At 39.6% G+C, this 14724-nt stretch overlaps 2 protein-coding genes across 3 annotated transcripts in view; one reads left to right on the top strand and one right to left on the bottom strand.

Moving 5' to 3' along the window:
- The window catches only part of LOC147147231 (uncharacterized), a 78393-nt gene extending 76592 nt beyond the window's left edge, over positions 1-1801 (bottom strand). Inside the window, exon 1 of the mRNA XM_086032003.1 lies at positions 1695-1801. The gene's annotated coding sequence lies outside the window, so the exon portion shown is untranslated. The remainder of the gene's footprint in view (positions 1-1694) is intronic.
- The window catches only part of LOC147147230 (uncharacterized), a 53091-nt gene that overhangs the window by 33992 nt on the left and 4375 nt on the right, over positions 1-14724 (top strand). Inside the window, exons 23-51 of one of the 2 annotated variants that reach the window (XM_086031991.1) lie at positions 378-431; positions 580-624; positions 742-795; positions 1700-1753; positions 1902-1955; positions 2194-2247; positions 3321-3374; positions 4080-4124; positions 4425-4469; positions 4556-4609; positions 5358-5411; positions 5479-5532; positions 6101-6154; positions 6244-6297; positions 7660-7767; positions 7844-7897; positions 8075-8182; positions 8277-8330; positions 9731-9784; positions 10515-10571; positions 11323-11376; positions 11489-11542; positions 11620-11673; positions 11796-11849; positions 13089-13196; positions 13268-13375; positions 13495-13602; positions 13690-13743; positions 13928-13990. In XM_086031991.1, the coding sequence (XP_085888117.1) occupies positions 378-431; positions 580-624; positions 742-795; positions 1700-1753; positions 1902-1955; positions 2194-2247; positions 3321-3374; positions 4080-4124; positions 4425-4469; positions 4556-4609; positions 5358-5411; positions 5479-5532; positions 6101-6154; positions 6244-6297; positions 7660-7767; positions 7844-7897; positions 8075-8182; positions 8277-8330; positions 9731-9784; positions 10515-10571; positions 11323-11376; positions 11489-11542; positions 11620-11673; positions 11796-11849; positions 13089-13196; positions 13268-13375; positions 13495-13602; positions 13690-13743; positions 13928-13990 (1821 nt within the window). The remainder of the gene's footprint in view (positions 1-377; positions 432-579; positions 625-741; positions 796-1699; positions 1754-1901; positions 1956-2193; positions 2248-3320; positions 3375-4079; positions 4125-4424; positions 4470-4555; positions 4610-5357; positions 5412-5478; positions 5533-6100; positions 6155-6243; positions 6298-7659; positions 7768-7843; positions 7898-8074; positions 8183-8276; positions 8331-9730; positions 9785-10514; positions 10572-11322; positions 11377-11488; positions 11543-11619; positions 11674-11795; positions 11850-13088; positions 13197-13267; positions 13376-13494; positions 13603-13689; positions 13744-13927; positions 13991-14724) is intronic. The other variant, XM_086031989.1, reaches the window with a different exon arrangement.

The raw sequence follows: 14724 nt of genomic DNA, 5'->3' as shown, positions 1-14724 counted from the left end.
GGGGAAGCGGGGCTTCACAATAAAAAAAATTGGACCATGAAAATATGCAACATATCCGAACATTTGAACAATACACACTTGTAATGCAAACCAACTGTGCTGCCTTCATAGTTTCACCAAAACAAAGCACGGATGACAAGACCAGATAGTTTTAGCGTCACAGGGATTGAATAACTAACAAACGTGGGCTTCGAATTCAGTTGAAGCAAATAGAAATGCCCAAGGCTCTGCAGGTTCTGTTTCAGATTCCAGATTTAAATGTATTTTGCCACTCAGTGGTAACCAGATCGACCTACAACGCCACTTTGAACTGGACATATGTTGAGTGTTTCTCATTCCGCAGCACATTCTCTGTGTCACTTTGACTTTGTGTTCAGGGCAGGCCGGGGAGGCAAGGATTCCCTGGACTTACAGGCCTGGACGGGCTCAAGGTCAGAAGGACAGAGCGCACACAAAGCTAACATTATTTCCTGGCTTCTCTTTTACTACAATGCCTCATTATCAGCAAGCATCCATGTAAATTAGATGGTAATTGTCTTTGAACACACTCACAAATGAGACATACTTTATTCTCTATAGGGTGAGACCGGGATAACCGGAGAGGTCGGGAATCTTGGCGAGAGGGTAAAAATGCCTTTTTCCTTGTAGATCTCAGCACGTCTCTGCTTAGTTTGCAAAGCTGCGATGTTTGTGTGAGGGACAAAAGAAATGATTTAGAGCGTTGTTCTCTTATTCCATCAGGGTTTGCCTGGCTTCGTCGGGACTACTGGGGCGATGGGCCTTGCAGGAGAAATGGTTTGCTTGTTTTTTTACTTATCATGCATTTTGCTAACCAATGTTAATTTTGATCAGTTTGTTGGCCATGCTTTGGGCCCAATAAAATCAGGGCTTATTGCGCAATATGTGGACTGTTAGAAAAAAGTCTTGATCCCTCTCCCCACAAAATTACGCGACTGTTTGAAGGTCTTTCAAATCAAAATCTTCGTAAGGAATTGGTGAATTTGTAATTGTTGTTTTGCATTTAAACATAACAGAGTTCAGAAAGAGCAGTGCCACTAGTAATCATATCAAAAATAGTATAGAAAAAATATTGTAAAATGGAAAACAACGCAATATAAAATTCAGATCATATGGAGTACCGGTACTCCTTGTGGTCATGTGAGAGAATGAGTGGTGTGAAATTTGATTGAAGATGCCCTATAAATGGTCTTGAATCTTAAATTCCTTCCTTAAACATACTGATTTTGTATTAAACACATAATACAGGATTCAACTGTGAAAATAATCAATATAAGTAATGCATGATTGTGTTTTGTGTCTCTGCCAACCCTCCCTGGTCTTCTTAATCCTGCTTAGTAGTAAGTGACTGGGAAACATTTGTTTTCCAAGTTTGTCGTGCCTGATAGCTTGATAAAATGTTAATGTGTTTACTTTTTGGATGAAGTTTTAGTACGACTAGTAAAGTATATGTTTGTCTGAAACAGAGGTGGGTAATCCAGGTCCAGAAAGTAAAAGCCCTGCCACAGTTTGGCTTTAGCCACAGGTGCTTCTACTCAACCGGCAGGTAAACGAGCTCAGTTGATTAGAAGCATCTGTGGCTAAAGCCGAACTGTGGCAGGGTTTTTACTTTCTGGACCTGGATTACCCACCTCTGGTCTTAAATGTATATATGTTGTAATAATGATGTTCCCTACCACAGGGCGATCGTGGGAAAACAGGCACTCCCGGACCTCCAGGGGAATCGGGGCCGATGGTAAGGAGTAAGTCTTGGAGCCCGTCTCTTGTCCCGGGGGCACTCTGTGCTTTGTGTGATGATTCTCATTGGGCTTGGCAGATTGAGCCACTTTAATGCTGATGTCCAACATGTTATTGAATCACTACAGTTCCGTTTGTTCTTTCAGGGTCACACTGGAATACCTGGAGAGGCAGGTCCTCCTGGGGCAGAAGGAATCCCAGTAAGTCAACCCAAACACGATCCTAAAACCCATTGATGGGTTTAAAGGTTTAAGAATGGTTGCAACATTTTAATTTTTTTAAAATTTCTTTTATTGTAGCACATCTTGTGGCATGCATGTAATGTGATTTTAAGATGAGAGCTGGAGTTTATCCCAGATCAATTTGGGGTCCACCCTGGACTGGTTGCCAGCCAATTTTAGTATTTAAAGTATATATACTGTATATTGGTGTTTTTAGGGCCCTACTGGTTTAAGCGGATCAGGTGGCACCAGAGGACCCAAAGGCATTGAGGTAAGTAACTTAATTTGGATTGGGGAAAAAATTCTGTTTGCAGATAAAATGCAAATTGTCAGTAAATTCTGTTATACGTGCATTTCATTGGATATTGACATTATGTGTCTGCCAAAACATAAAAATCTCCTTAAAGGAAGGTGGTGTGGAAAGGAGAGACGGTTGCGAGCAAAGTTTATTGCCTTTGCCATAATTCAACTGATCTAATGAGATGCCGCACAGAGAGACGGGTGGACTGAATGAACAATTGAACACGAGCACGTATAATGAAGGCTTTTCATTTTGTGAATTAGTTTAACTGTCCTCCCCTGATATCACAAATGTAATATCTGATAACCATAATCGTTGAAAATTACATCCAGTCCTTAGAAAATAGAATTAAAACACCCATCTCCTTAATACACTACCGGATGAAAATCCTCATTAACAGTTTACCGGTACATTTTTAAGTGAATAAAAGCTTCTAGAAAGGGGATTTGAAGAGGTCCGCGGTTATCTGTATGTGCCTTCTTTGTTTCTTTGCTTTTTAGCTGTTGTACCTCAGCACTGATAGATGTGCATGGACAACGATGTTTTCTTAGTACCATGGAACGAATTGTCTTCAACTTTAGTATTTGACAACGTAAGCTTTGCAGTTTCTGTTAGCAAATTGCCCACGGCAAGCCAATTGACATTGGAGCAGCGTTGCAAAATTGCCGACTAGCAAGACAAGCTAGTCTCTCCATCGCATGTTGATAAGCATGTATGGACAGTGACATTTCAAGCAGTTTCCTGGAATGAAATTGAGTGTAAGTTCAGAGGCGCCAACGTGCAACAAATCCCAATCACGGAAAGATGGCGTTAAACAGTATACTGTATATTTAGAAAATAACCACAGTCTTCATTTGAGTGTCTCCAATGTGGGATGAATTGTAATAAATAAAAATATAGACTGTCTCCCAGAGATGGCCAAAATGAAGATAAATTGCTCTCATTCAATGACTTCATATTTGAAACCACATCAGTCATGGAACGTGAAAGTAGTCATTGTCCTCAGAATGTGTCAATGAAAGCTTTATTTTTATTTTCTTGAGGGTCCGAGGGGTCCAGATGGCGTATTAGGGGTAGATGGCGCTGCTGGACTAAAGGTGAGCACCTTAAAAAAAGGTATATATTATATTACATATATATATATATATATATATACATACATATATATATATACATATATATATATACATACATATATATATATACATATATATATATACATACATATATATATATATATATACATACATATATATATATACATACATATATATACATACATATATATATACATATATATATATACATACATATATATATACATATATATATATACATACATATATATATATACATACATATATATACATACATATATACATATATATATATATATATATATATATATATATATATATATATATATATATATATATGTGTGTGTGTGTGTAAATAAAATGCTTATTCATGCCAATTCAAGTGTTTGTTTCTTTGCTGATGCTATTTTGCTTTCAACCTCCCTTTGGAGGGTGCATCTCTCTAATTGGACACATCAGAACTGTGAAAAGCTCGGATAAACATCTTGTCGGTAAAGACAAAAGAAAGGACGTAACATAATAATAAATATCTCTTTTTATCCGTTTTCTTTTTCTGTCAGTGATTATTTTTAACATCTGAAGAACTTTATTCAGGGACGCTCTTTGTTGGAGAAATAAAATGCAAGTTCTTAGTTAGCACTTGGCTGCCTGCAACATTTTAACTGTGGGGGATTTTTGAGAAACTCTTGAATCTATTCTTTGCAGGGCCCTGATGGTCCGCCAGGAAAGGCAGGCCTCCCTGGCGATGAGGTACAATATATGAAAATAAAAAAAGATAAAGTTGCTGCTGATACTTGTTTTTTTGTGTTACTTTGTACAAAATACAAAACATGTTTCCTCTTTGTAGACAAAGCCACGACACACATGGTGATTGGCTATTTTCAGCCTGAATTACGATAAACAATATCTTCAGCCTGAATTATGATAAACAAATGTCACCAATTTTCCAACTTATAAACTACAGTATACAAACATCTAATAAATTATACATTATATACACGATTAAAGGCATTGGTTACAAATGCACTTATTTGCCTCACTGTGTTGCAGGGAAAGCTCGGTGAGCCTGGTGAAGCTGGGCCGAATGGATTTCCAGTAAGTGATCATTCTTACCTCGTTGTACTTGTAACTACTGCAGAATTGTAATTATTTATTTATTTTTTTATGGTGCCTTATTTTAGGGGGTACAAGGACACTCTGGCCCTCCAGGGGACAAAGGACTTGCTGGGGATACAGTGAGTCATATTTTCATAAATATTTTCAGTCATCAGTGTGTGATTTTTTTCTTCTTTAAATTTTTTTTAAATTTAATTTCTCTGTTCCCAAGTAAGAATCGTATGGCGTCATAGTAATACACTGCACAATCTGCCTGATGGTAGTTGGTCAAAGTCTTTCTTTTGCTGTTATAAAACCTTTGTTAACGGTACAGATATTATTTAAAGTCAAATGAGTCACTTTTTAACTGTCACACGTGTAGCAATACCTGCCTACTGTAGGTTAAAACAATAAAACACTGACCTAACTTATGAGAGTTTGCCCAAATATTTTGCTGATAATGATATTGTGGAAATGAAGCTGTGACTTCATGCCTTTGACTAAAAAATGTTGAAATGACCTTTTTTCCTCTGCTGTGGAAACAAACTGTATTGTGATAGAAAAATACTGAGCATAATCATCTTTTTCTTCCACTGGAGACTCATGTATGCCATTAGACAAGTAGTGAGAAGATGAGTCACAACATCTTATACCTGGAGAGGCAGCTTTACTGTAGGCCTGACCGTGTTGCCATAGCAACATGCTCATCTCCATCACTTACAAAGGCTCCGGTGCATGGTTTTGAAAGCACTTTCCATTGCAGATTAATATTTGGCTCCTCATGCCCACACGCGTCACTTTCACTCATTTATTTCCCTCTTTCGCTGTCATTTTTAAAGGTTGTCAAACCCTCCGATTCATGGCCTACCTTTATGTGTGTGTGTGTAGGGAGCAACCGGGCCTCCAGGAATGGGTGGGCCGACGGGGGAGATGGGACCCTTGGTGAGTGTGATCAAACAACTGGCTTCAGAACGACAGAACTCCGATGACTGGAGTTGTTTTCGTACAGGGTCCGCCTGGGAAAGCCGGCGATGGAGGACTGTCTGGTGAGCCTGGAGATAAGGTAAATATAGGCATCTTTATTAGGTACACTTACACACCACAATGATATCTGATGGTAGCGTTTTATTAAAAGTAGGGCTTTATGAATATAATAATGCTTAGAGAGGTATTAAAATAACAATATGTTGATGATTGTGGTTGGACCAAATACAACACAGTGTCCTAGTGGTCAGAACGTCTGCCTCACAGTTGTCATGTTTGGGATTTGAACTCTCATCTCACCCATCTGTTGCTTCAAGCAGCTCTGACTGCGCCTCAAGCCAAAAACACGTGATTAGCAACAACCTGACATCACACTTGAAGTGTCATTCTGGAGTAGTAAAGTCAACAAATCAACTAGTCAAGTACGCTGCACAACTCCAATTAGGTGCTTACTTGCTGTTTTCATTAATATCTGTCTTCATTAGTTTTTATTGGCAGTTGAAACAGTTAAATAATAATGTGTATCAGTGACATTTTGCATTGGAGTCATGTATTACAACTTATATTCAACCCTCATTAAAAGTTGTTCATATGAAGTTTTTAGACCTTGTACAGTACTTTGCTGAAGGATGATCCTTCATTCGCAGGGCGACGTTGGTCCACCTGGCAACATAGGCGAGCAGGGATTGATTGGCCAGAGAGTGAGTATAGTCTAAACTATTCTACTGTGCGAACGTATCTGACGTATGTAGTTAGTAGTAGTTACATTAATGAAGATTTTGCCCATCAGGGGGAGCAAGGCATTAATGGTGAGGCTGGACCTACTGGACCTGATGCAGTTAAGGTAAAGCATAAAGGGAATAATGGAACCTAACGTAAACAAGATCCCTATAAGTGTTTACATTAATCCTAAAATCTAACTAAACAGTTTCAGCATGGGTTCATTCAGTCCAAGCAATACGTGAAAGAGAACCAAATAAGCTCAAATCCAGTTGAATCTTGTCATTTATTGTTATTAAAGTGAGACAGATGTATGTGTGAGACTCTTGGAACTGCACTGTGGTAGTAACAGACAATGAGACTCTTTTAAAAGCTATCATGGCTGGAAAGTACTGCAAAAAAAAAAATCCAAAAAAAAACGATTGCCAAATGACCCATTAAGTCAAACAAACAGAATTAAGAGATTCATTTTGGCATCATGGTGTACAAAACATATTTTTGTCAACCAAGTGAGTCAGACAGTGTACATTAAGTCTACCGTGTAGTTTTTGGATAGAAAACAGCAGCTCACCAGGGATTTGCCGCATTAGCTGTTCACTGTTGGGAGGAATAAAAAACAGTTCCTTGTATCACTTCATTCTTCCATTCTGGAGAAAGACAAATGGAAAGTCAGCAAGATATCAGTGTCCCTGCAGCCATGTGTAGCTCCATCAACTCCTCCCAAAGGCATTAAAAGACATTTTGGGACATTGACGCTGTATTTATTGACTTTTCTGACCCCTCTAGTGACTGATTTCAAAAAGTGATTGGCGACAAATGTAGCGACTTGTTACGACGACTCTCCAACTAACTACCTAGATAGATAGCTCACTACCTAGACAATTAACACATACGTTAGTCAACCAACACATTAAATACTTAACTAACTACACACCAGGTTGCCAACGAAGTGACTTTGTTGCTATGTTTAGGCTTTTCTGTCTAATGACCAAAACAGTGAGAGTTACCTCACTAACTACAAAACTAAAAAATCAGCTAACTAAAAATCAATAAATCAAGGAACAAATTTGGAAACTAGCATACTAACTCCCTTCCTACCCAGTGGTGCCCACTTAGCAAATTTGGCTTGCTATCAAGATAATTGGCAAACTAACCAATTAATGAATTAACTAATCAACCAAGTAACTCGCTAGCTAGCTAACTAACTAACATACGAACAATCAACTTTCCTTCTACTTTATTATATTTTGCTGTGTTAACATAAGGTCAACAGTTATACCCACGAGAATTTAACATCCTGTGAGTATAGAAGATAAAGTGTGAAAGCTATTTGATGTTTATTGTCAATTCTGTTTGAATACTTCCTGTATGTGCGTTTTCATCTGCTCTTCTTGTTGATTTTGATATTATTAACTTAGCATTACTATCCTTCTCCACCTCATAAATCTGTATAAATCCTTCCACTTTTTCAATGATCTCTTTTTAGGGCGAGAAAGGGGATGCCGGCGTGGAGGGTGCCAAGGGGGACAAGGGTGAAATAGGCCAGAAAGGAGAAGATGGACCCTGTGGGCCTCCTGGACTGGCGGGGGTGAGAGTAAGTGTCTATTGGATTCTCTTGATAAATAAGACATCTTGTTTTTGTCCACTTAAAATCATTCTACTTTAAAAAGGGCCAAGAGGGTAAACCAGGCAACATTGGCGAAAGAGGAAAAGCAGGAGACAAGGTTTGTCCACCCGTCACTTTCCCATTCAAGTCTATTTGCTGTCCCTGTAGGAGTGATTGAACACTTCGAAATAAAGAGATTACTTGCTAGAGATGCTCTCCGATAGTAAATTGCCTCTGGAAGTCATTGCAGTTTTCACCCCCGCTACATACCTGCTTATTGACTGCCTCTTGCCAGGGGACCAAAGGACACCAGGGTCACCTGGGTGAGAGTGGGCCAATGGGCGAGCAGGGAGCACCAGGATTTGTTGGACTGAAGGGAGCAAGAGGAACGATAGGACCAGTGGTAAAACATCTGTTAGCTTTTAAAGCCTATTTTGGACTGACAGACTTAATTGGATTTTGGTAAACGTGGATTAAATGTGGATTTATTTCCCCAGGGTGCTCCTGGAAGAATGGGCCAGCTGGGAGACCCGGGAATACCAGGCTATGAGGTGTCGCATAATAGTATATTTTATATATATATATATATATATATATATATATATATATATATATATATATATAAACACACACACACACACACACACATCACCCCGAGTGGGATTTTGTTAAGATTTTTATTATTGCTGGTAGCCACTGAGACAACATTGTTCTGCTTTGAGGATGTCACAGTCACTACACTCTAGGAGGATGAATCATTCCAGGTTACCTGATCCATCCTTAGTGGCACTAAGGACCTTTTTTTTCTTTTCACATATAAACACAGCTTTTGTGTTCTTATGTTTGTGCAGAGTATCTGCAAATTTAAGGAATCCAATTTAAAGGCAAATATGACCAATTGCATGGACTTTACTGTGCACTACTATATACAATAAAACCAATACGAAACATTTTAGTGATCACAGCTTGCAAGTAGCAGCACTTATTAAGGGAAACTACCATTATCTACACAATGTATACTTAAAAAATGAAACGATGTTGCTAATCATGTGATTGCCATATTAAGACCTATGAATGAAAATGAAAATTCTCATTTAAGATTTTGAAAGAATTTTTAGGGTACACGGACAAAATAGTGTGTTTATACCAGAAAATATACATTTAAACTGATCCACGCAGTGTAAAAGAGAACTAGAAAAATGTGATTAAATAGGGCACCCACAAAAATTATAAACCCAGAAAATTACATACAAAAAATATTTAATTTACTTAAGTCACTGTCTTTGAGTTGTAGGGTTATACCAGTCGAATGAACTTTTATTTGATTAAATCTTTGCTGCTTGGCTTGGAGAAAACACATGGTTGGAATGACGTTTTGAGGGGTGTTTGGTGTCAATTGCAATTAAGTGGAAATTACCTGAGTTTGTTGGGCTATTTTCCTTATCAGATCTCTTCTGATCAGATTGAACTTTGCTCTGTTCTTATGTTGAATTTGGTTGGAATTTGTTCCATTGGCAGTGAGCACTTCTCCTTTGCCAATGTCTGCCACATCAGATACTGGCTGGTTTCAATAAAGTGAGACTGGACATTATAGTGGCCTTTTATTGTGGCCAGCCTATGCCTAAGGCACACCTGTGCAATAATCAGGCTTTCTAATCAGCATTTTGACATGCCAAACCTGTTCAGTGTATGGATTATCTCACTCTGCAAAGGAGAAGTGCTCACTGACATAGATTTACATAGATTGAAATATCCCCTTTGTTTATATATACAAACTCATACATCTTTAATGTTGTGCCCATGGAAAATGGGGGCAAAACCAAATATGTTGCTATAATTTTGTTCAGAATATGGACGAATAGGTTTTACTCATTCACTTCATGCCAACAGAGGAGTAATTGATGGCAAAGGTTAGCTTCGTCTGAATAATGGAGTGCTCCTCTTCTTGTAGGGTCACAAAGGACTACAAGGCTCACAAGGACCACAAGGACCAAAAGGTGAAAAGGTACATTGGGACATTTGTTCCGCACCCAATCCATTCTAGATGATTGGTAGCAAGTAGAGCACATCAAATTCACTTTGTACTCTTTAAGTGCGTGATCAGCCGAGTAACTGGACTCACGATTGAAGCAATACGAACATTTGTGTTGATTGGACAGGATGCAGCGGTGCATAATAAACTAGATAAAAAGCTTTTTTTTTTTGCCAGTGGGTGATTAAGCCATCTGGATGTGCATATTTGTATTGTTGTCAGAAAATAATACCAATGCTTGTTTACTAATAAAAATCATTCTGTCACGTGTGAACTGATTGACTCTCCAAACCAAAATGTGCAGCAGATCTGATGCACGCATACTTACACTATTGTCCCATTCAATCTTTGTAATTTTTACTTTTTCATGGCCTTTCACCATTCCTAATTATTTTCTTAATTTGATCATCATCATGTTTTAGTCGTTTTTGAATCATTTCATTTGACAAATGCAGAACACATGACTGATAAAATCCTTCACACATATGTTATCGTTCAATTAGTGTAATAAAGTCCCAGAGACAGGGAAACAGCGATGAGTCAATCGCTGTGCATGTTAGCACTTGGTAGGATGAAACCACCTGTCTTATGAAATGGACAATGATTACAGCATTATTTTCCTTTTTTTTTTTTTTCATTGGTATCCTAAAAGGGGTAATTCTTGACTTATTTTTATTTTGATTGTTTCCGTGCTGCTTTTTAGGGTGGGCAAGGGGAGGACAGCAAGATAGAAGGCCCCCCAGGTCGCCAAGGTGACAGAGTGAGTTTTTTGTCCTTGGTTATTCCTGCTCTGTAATTTAGGGGTGAGATATACTGTATAAATGGCCTCCTCAGTTTTGAGGTTGGGGGTTTAAATCTGCGCTCCGGCCTTTAAATTGTGCATAGGCGTGAATGTTAGTGTGAATGCTTGTCTATAAGGGTATGTGCCCTGCAATTGGTTGGCAACCAGTCCAGGGAGTACCACTGTACCTGCTTCTTAGCAAAAGTCATCCAAACGAGGATAAGCTATATAGAAAATAGATGGATGGAAAAATGACCATATTACTACAGTCCATTTGAATGCCAAATTCTTGCAATCCCTCCAAATGTCCATTCCAGCATTCGACATATAAAAATCCACTCTCACTCAAAGGATATGTATTGATTGATGACTTTTGTAATGTCATTTTCAAAGACCCCTTTAATAAAAACATTAGTTTTAAACCTGATAATCTCACTACAGCTACATGTTGAAGGGAAAATGAATCTTTTTTTTTTTTTCCAACTTCCTACGGTGAGAAAGGCGAGGCGAACAGAAAACTGCAGACAATCCCGGTGTTAAAGACGGCTTGTATGAAAGGATACCAATTTGAAACCATGTGCCGCTATGAATATTTTAGTGTCAGGCCCGTGGTGATATGTTGGTGGTTTGTTAGGGGGAATAGGGGAGGCAGCATCTATTTTATGTTCTCTGAGGGGGAACTCACTGTACCACATTTCATGTTGTTTTATCTCTATGTGCTCCATGGCAGGGTCCTCCTGGTAACAGAGGTGATAGAGGAGAAGCAGGTGACCCCGGACATGCTGTAAGTGAATTTAAGATGACTACATTCCCTACTTGTGTTCCTCAGCAGTTACAGAGCCAAAGATTTAAAGCAAAATTCTGCATAGTGTAATGTACGAAATGACATTTTGCAGGGTCCAGTTGGTGTTGATGGAGAGAGAGGTAAAGCCGGCGCCCAAGGACTTCCTGTAAGTATCCCATTGGTTTGATTTAAAGCCACACCAAGCTTTGACATTACTTTTTCAAACCGTAATGGTCATTTCAGGGACATCCGGGGCCCAGAGGACAACAAGGACCGAAAGGATCCAAAGGTGAACAAGTAAGGACTTAACTCATTGTAATGCAGAATACTGCAGGCGGTGTGCTGCTCTATTCTTAAAAGTCTAACATGCACTCATACAATGCACTGGAGTTATACAATATTAACTCTTTGTGCTCCAGGGTCAGAAAGGAAAGTCTGGGCCGAGAGGAACATCTGGGAGCAAAGGACCGCCGGTGAGTTAAATGGATGCTCACCACCTTTATAGAGTGGGATCGTCAAGTTCCACCACACTCCGTCTCACGACGTTGCTCGAACTGGAGTTTGTTGTCTCAAAAAAACATTTCTCATGAGTTCAATTATATTTGGAATTATTTGCTCCACAGCTAAAACGGGCAGCATTATAAGACCTTTTGTAACTGTACAGGAAATGATTGAAGTTGCTGGAAGTCTTCAAACATGAACTTCAGGATAGAGGAAGGGCAATAAATATCACACAAGCATAAAATGGAATCTCCCGAGCCCCAGACATGACATGGGCAAACATTTTAAAATTGTTAGTCTTGCGGTAATTCAAGCACTTAACTCAATCAATGCCAGCCACTCTTGGTCATCACAACTGATGAGTGGCAGCCATTTTAGAGAATGTTCACTGATTTATCAAGACCCACAGAATATTGTGTTCTACTGTCTGTACATTGAATCTATCAATTGAAACAATAGACTCTTCTTCCACCGGGCAAAAAACTTTGATGTTAACTTTTCCCGTTCTTTAGTGAGTAGAACATTGCTCAATTTTACAAACTTTTGTCACTTCTCACATAAAGAAGAGAAAAAATGCTTTTTGTCTAGACAAACACGAAACATGTCAAGCAAAACAGTGACTCTGATGTTAATATTTTTGCTTTTGTGACACCTTTAACATCTGACCAGTGATTTAATTTCATTCTATAAATCAGGTAAACAACATTCAGGAATGGCTATTTACAGCAAAATAATTTATTCAGTGACATGCAAGTGTTGTGAGTAACGCCAACTGTTATCTGTTAAAACATAACTCACACACGGAACACTCTGCCCCTTGTTCACAAGTAAAAAGAATAATTGCAGCTAACCAGACAGCAGCTAATGTGATAAGCTAACATCGCATTCTAAATCTTCAGTCAGTTCTCTTTCTTATCAAACCGCATAACCAATTCAGTGCTCAAACGCATGAACCGGTCACAGATCATCCAAATCATAGTCCAAGAAAACTAAAAGGAATGTGGGACAAAAAGAAGGGAAAACCTACCCAAAATAAAAGCAGTAACCGCTAAGCATGGCCTATCGGAAGCTAGCATTTTACCTTTCCATCCACATAACTACCGGCAATTATTTCTGAGTGAACTGATACACTTGTACGCCACAAGTACTTGGCCACAAATTGTATATGCATTTACTTCCCTGTGACTTCGTTGAGTTTGTTTTTCCCCAAGGGTCCAGAGGGCCCCCTTGGCCCACGAGGTGTTACAGGAAGGGAGGGTCTGGAGGGTCTTCATGGAATGGATGGATTGCCTGGTACAGATGGAAGCAAGGGCACCAAGGTACTGCATACTCTTCGATCATTGGATTAATAACTTTGACTTTGGTTCACAATTTCTATCATTACATTTAGGGGGAGCAGGGAGAAGATGGAGGATTGGGCCTCATGGGGAAACCTGGGCCACAGGGTAGAAATGGTGAGACGGGTCTCCCTGGATCTCAAGGTTCTTTTGGACCAAAGGTAAGACTGATTTCATTGGCTAGGACTTTTGATATGTCACGGCTGGTACCTGTGTGTTTGTGTAACCTATTTGAAGGTTTGCGGGGCACCTTCACTGTATATGTTTGTGTGTCCTTCAGGGTGAAAGGGGTCTCTCGGGCCAAACTGGACCTGCAGGGATTAGGGGGACCATTGGCGGTGTGGGATTGATGGGAAACCAAGGAGTGAAGGGCTCCAAAGGGCAACCAGTAAGCAGAAATACTTTGTCATTTAGCGCTGAAGCTTAATTTGAAATACGGTATGAATAATTGTACAACCATCCTATAATATTACAGGGGGACATTGGTGAACAAGGATTTGCAGGGGTTCTCGGTCTGTTTGGACCAAAGGTAAGACTCCACCAAGATCTATCCAGTGTTTTTAAATGGCTCAAACTATGACATTTTAAATGATAGCCTTTGGGAGGTTTGTGTTCATCTTGAGGGGCTCTGCTGTGTTAACGAGTCAACTCAGTGTTTTGCTTTTATTTATTATGAATTACTACATGAATGTCAAGAATTGGTCTCACTCCAGGGACCCCAAGGAGACATGGGCCTAGCGGGGATACAGGGACCAAAAGGACCAAGAGGACTGATGGTAAGTAAGTCTAGATATTGTTCCTTGATTTTAACCCAGAACACAACCGTATGTAGTACTGAGTAGAGGCTGAAACGGGAGTGAATTTTCATTCCCGTCCCAACCTACTCCCACAGAAAAAAATGTCCCGTCCTCAGTTAAAAAAACAAAATCCATCCCGTCCTGTTCAGAATGGCTCCCACTCCCGTACCGCTCCCATTTTGAAGGTCAGCTACATTTAGAAAAAAAAAACAGTGTGCCGCCCCCTCTTCCCCATTTTTCCCGATAAAATGTCAGCCTCTAGTGCTGAGTGAAATTACGTTATACAGGTATATCGTAGTGTGATACAACCACAGGTGGGCATTTTTAAAATTTTGCAGGTTCGTCATCCGTCAGCGACCAGGGTACCCGTCCATCATTCGTCAGTCCGTTATTTTTGGTGGACGAGCTGAATTGTAATCGTCAGTCTGTCGGTCCCTCAGTCAGTCCCTCAGTTAGGTCCGTTGGTCTGTCAGTCAATCCCCAAAAAACGTCAGAAAAATAGGTGTCCGTCAGTGACGGACTAACGGTCCATAAGTGACAGATGACGATTACACTGATGGATGAAAACCCCCTTCCGTCACTCGTCAGTTCGTCTTTTGTTAAAAGATGTCCTGTCATTTGACAACCGTCAGCAAAACGGGCGTCCGTCAGCGATGGACCAGTCTGATAGAATGCCCACCTCTGGATATAACAGTGTCTACCGTGCGATATAA

The sequence above is a fragment of the Filicampus tigris genome, chromosome 5, assembly GCF_054856515.1.
Source record: "Filicampus tigris isolate MCC_2025a chromosome 5, RoL_Ftig_1.0, whole genome shotgun sequence".
Classification (NCBI taxonomy): Eukaryota; Metazoa; Chordata; class Actinopteri; order Syngnathiformes; family Syngnathidae; genus Filicampus; species Filicampus tigris.
This window is presented reverse-complemented; position numbering and strand designations above follow the sequence as displayed.